The 4,859-nt window shown below is 38.2% G+C and overlaps 1 protein-coding gene across 1 annotated transcript; it reads right to left on the reverse strand.

Annotated features, from left to right (window-relative positions):
• On the reverse strand, positions 1-3,489 carry hsd17b10 (hydroxysteroid (17-beta) dehydrogenase 10). The gene is made up of 6 exons (XM_054609742.1): positions 3,374-3,489; positions 2,471-2,635; positions 1,734-1,898; positions 866-994; positions 662-770; positions 1-451 (listed from the first exon to the last, which is right to left on the reverse strand). Exons 1-6 carry the CDS (start codon positions 3,395-3,397, stop codon positions 261-263), a joined length of 783 nt encoding a protein of 260 aa, XP_054465717.1. The 5' UTR covers positions 3,398-3,489; the 3' UTR covers positions 1-260.
• Between the last annotated feature and the right edge of the window lie 1,370 nt (positions 3,490-4,859).

A 4,859-nucleotide genomic window follows, 5' to 3' on the forward strand; every position in this document is an offset into this window, starting at 1 on the left:
TTATCTGGAAGTTTATTATAATCTTGATTAGTTTACAAAACAACCAAAGTGTAGTCCACAAACTACTGCAATGATCTGAATGATGTACAGATATTTTACACACTTTCTCTCACACTGTATGCAGCTTTCTACAACATAATTGCACCGTGCAGCCACACACACACACACACAGAGACATAAAAATGTTCTCTTAATTTCGATGAGGCTGATGATCAAAACCTTTTGTTAACTTGGACACACAGACACACACACCATCTGTCTCAGGGTTGCATGCGAATGGCTCCGTCCAGTCTGATGACCTCTCCGTTAATCATGGGGTTCTCAGCCAGTGATGTCACCAGGTGGGCAAACTCAGCGGGGTCTCCCAGGCGAGAGGGGAAGGGCACCTGGCGGGCGAGAAAGGAGCGCACCTTCTCTGGAAGACCGGCCAGGAGGGGAGTGGAGAACAGACCTAGAGGAACAAAGAGAGAGAACATGGAGATTTATACACCAAGGAAATACCCCCTTTAAATTGGTCTTCAGATCTTAAGTAAACTCAGATCATTCACTCAAGTAAAGGTACCAATACAACAATGTAAAATACTACATTAAAAGTAAAATCTTGAAAACCTGCCTGCCTGAACCCAGACTTTCTGTGTACCGTTACACCCCTAACACTGACCTGGTGCTATGGTGATGACTCTGATGCCCATGGGTGCCAGATCTCGTGCAATGGGGAGGGTCATTCCAACGATTCCACCTTTAGAGGCTGAATATGCTGCTTGGCCGACCTGAAGAGGAAATGTAGAGCACAACAAAGAAGTTAGGAAATGGAGCGACCAATTATTTGTTTCTTTTTATGTTTTTTTAGTTTATTTCAAATGACCTGTCCATCAAAAGCTGCCACACTGGCTGTGTTAATGATGCAGCCTCTGTGTCCGTCTGCATCAGGCTCATTCTTCCCCATCTCCCCCACAGCAAGACGAATTACATTAAAGGTTCCTGCAATGTTCACCTGCAGAAAACAAACAAAGCAAGGTGTAATGGTGAAAGGATTATTCAGATCCTTTAAGCAGAAGGACTGTTAAAAATACTCCACCACAAGTAAAAACCATGCATTCAAAACTTTACTTTAGTAAAAGTATTATTAGCTAAATGAACTCAAAGTATAAAAAGTAAAAGTACTAATTGTGCTTACATGTTGTTTCTGGATGAACAATACTGCTGCATTAATGTGTATAATGCATTTAATTGCTGTAGATGTTTATGGTTGTGATCATTGTAACTCCTTTATTTACAGTTGGGTAGTTGAATCTGCAGTAATATAACATATTCTAAAAGATCATCATGTGTTTTGGCTGATCCAAGATGTCTTTTAAACATTTGCCTCAAAACATAGTGGAAAATGTCATCCTTCAGTTTATAACAAACTATCAATATTAAACATCTGGAGATCCATGGTTTTCACTGGACAGGACAGGGATTCAAAATATAATCTGAAAAGTGACTAAAGCTGTCAGACAAATGTAGTGCAGTAAAAAAATATATAAATATTTAACTCTACGATTAAATAGAAGAATAAAGTTGCATAAAAAGCAAATTCTCAAGTAAAGTTCAAGTAATTTTAACTTGTTCTTAAGTACAGAGCTTGAGTAACTGAGGTACATTTGTCCACTCGAACTGTCACACAGCTGCGACTGTTATTTATTTTTCTACTGATGTCGTATGCATCCGCTCATTGCGTTCATCCTTACATTGATTACACGCTGAAAGTCCTCCAGGCTGTGAGGGAGGTCCTTCTTAAAGTTATACGTTTTAACGGCGACAGCGATGCCAGCACAATTAACTGCCAGGTCCAGCTTCCCAAACTTCTCTCTGGCCAGGGACACAGCTGACTGCACGTCTGCTTCTGATGTCACCTAAGAAACGACAAGGCTGCAGGATAAATATCACCAAACATACATGTGTAAATGCATCACATTTAGATAGCAGTTATTTGGTTCAATTTGCATTCAGGAACTAGAGAAAAGTCTGGCATAAATAATTTGGAGGGTCAACATGTTCCACATGATCTAGTCTTTATGTTGGATGGTGTTTGAGTGACATCTGCTGAGCTGAGAGCAGAATTTAAGATCTCCAATTACAGCAGCAGCAGCAGCCTTTATCTGTATTCAAGTGCAATTTTATATCTTTCCATAAAAGTTATTATCTTTAAAGTTTTCATGAAATCAAATACATGTTTTTCAGAATATTTGATGTTTTTTCAGCAGTATCTACACAGTGTATTTACATAATGTTTACTAGTCTATACAGTAGTTTATATTGTCAGTGACAGTCCGCCATACCCACACTGGATTCAAGTTTTTTGACTACAGAAGGGATTACAAGGAAACATTGCATGTATGAACAGCTGATTAATAACTTTTTAACTTTAATGTATATGTTCATTGATTTTGCATAATTGATAGTGTGTAGTGGGTTTTGGACTCACGTCTGCAGGAGCGAAGGCACAGCGGTCCCCCAGACTGGCTGCCAGAGCCGGTCCATCAGAGGAGGGCAGGTCCAGGATCACAGCAGACGCTCCGTTCTGGATCAGACGCTCCACAGTGGCTCGGCCCAAACCGGACGCACCGCCTGTCACCAGGCCAACCATACCCTATGCAACACACACACACACACACACACACACACACACACACACACACACACACACACACACACACACACACACACACACACGCACACACACACACACACACACACACACACACACACACACACACACACACGGAGAGGGGTGGACCAGAGGGTGGAGGGTAGAACAGGAAATAAGGAACATTTTGAAAAGTAAAAACACAGGAAAAAACAATGGGTCACTGAGAAAGACGAGTGGAAAAAAAGATAAAAACTTCTGATTAATAAAAAAAGCAGAGGTTTCACTTCATCATTTAGGAGTTGGACAAATAGGAAATAAAGATTATTATTATTACTCAAGTGGTAATTGTTTGTAGAGCTAAATTGATTATACGACTAAGTAATGAGTGAATCAACTTAAAGAGAAGATAAGATAAGATAAGATAGAACTGTTTAAATCCTGAAGGAAATTCTGTGGTAAAGTGTAAAATAGTTGCCTCTAAGATGTAGCTTTTAGAAGAAATACTCAAGTTAAGTATAATTACCTTTAAATTTGTACATAAGTAGAGCACTAGAGTAGATGCACTTGGTTACTTTACACAATGAAACTTCGTAGTAACGAGGAAAACAAATGAACAGGAAGAAGAAAACACATGCATGGATCCCAACACAGGCGTCTAACAAGTGCAAAGCATCCTATTCTCTCGCAGTAAACAATGTGAGCGTTGCAGTGTGACGATGTCTCTTTATCTTTCCTCACCTTGACACACCGAATATTCGCCATGTTGGTTTATGAATGGATGATCTTACTCTTCTTTAGTGTTCAATGGGGGTTGACAAACCAGCTTAGCGATGCATTACCGCCATCAGCTGGACTGGAGTGTGGAAAAAGAAAAAAAAACACAACAACTTTATATTCTTATTGAATTTAAAAACGTAATGTCCCCCTATAGGGTATATGGCAAAGGGTCCATAAAAAAAGACCACAGCCCTTTTGGGAAAAAGGTTTGATACTCTTTTCTTGATATATGACTCATTCACTAGGATCTATAGTTAGATACGTGGAGCTATCTGTGACTATAAACAGTCAAACAAATAACAAAATAAAATGATATGTTAGTGTATAAAATTATAATAATAAATAAACAGAATAAAATAAAATGAAAATATCAGCGAGAAATAATTATAATTGAAATTAAAATAAAAAAAGAATACAAATTAATTAAATACAACTAAATTCAATTATGGAATCATTGTCCTCATTTTGGTAAATAACCGTAAAAAACGTCCTGTTGTTTCTAGGGTTCATATTTTTAAGGACAGTATAATACTATCACACAGCCAGCATGAGAGCGCCTTCATTGTTACCTCTTGTGGCGTGGATGATGCGGCATGGAGGACCTTTTAAGACCCGCCCACTTCTGTCTGATTTGACCAATCAGTGAGCGTTCTAGGGAACGCCCCCTCTGGGGTACGCCAGAGCTGTACACAGAGATTAAACAGCTCATGGATATGAAAGATGCTCTTCAGTAACAGCAACTGCGGCCATTCAATGCTTCAGGAAGTTTAATATGTCCAGTTTAAAAGGATTTGACTGGGTTACTGATTTATCGGCAGTGGAAGAAGTACTCAGATCTTATAATACAGCAGTGAAGATATACTCAATACAAGTAGATGTAGTGCATTCAAATTGTATTAAAGGTTCAAAAGTATAAGCATCAAAATATAAAGTTAAAGTACTCATAATAGAGAATAGCTCATTCCGGAATGATCTGTATATAGGCCCACCCCTGGGTAGCTTGTGAATTCCCTCCCAGTGATTAATAAAGATATATATTAATCTATAATAGCACATCATGATTTATCTGTTGTTTATAATTAATGTTATTAATCTGAGTCTGCAAGGTCAATTAAATTAACAACAAAATGGTACAATATTTCCTTCTGAAGTGTATGGGAGAAGAAGTGTAAAGTAGCAGATTTTGAAATACTTAAGTACATGTACATGAAAGATGTATAGTATTGTACTTAAGTACAGCACTATTTTATTATTATATCTACCTATTATTCTACCTGCCTTACCAGGGAATACGGGTGGAAAATAGTAATTTGCTAAAACCTGGTACATTACATCTCTATCGCTTTATCTCGTCATTTTGTATACATATGTTTATATTGTCCCCGTTTCATCAGTTAATAATCCTTCAATTGTCTCACTCAGGCTGAAAATAGCAAAGCACATATAC

This window comes from Anoplopoma fimbria, chromosome 12 (assembly GCF_027596085.1).
Source record: "Anoplopoma fimbria isolate UVic2021 breed Golden Eagle Sablefish chromosome 12, Afim_UVic_2022, whole genome shotgun sequence".
Lineage (NCBI taxonomy): Eukaryota > Metazoa > Chordata > Actinopteri > Perciformes > Anoplopomatidae > Anoplopoma > Anoplopoma fimbria.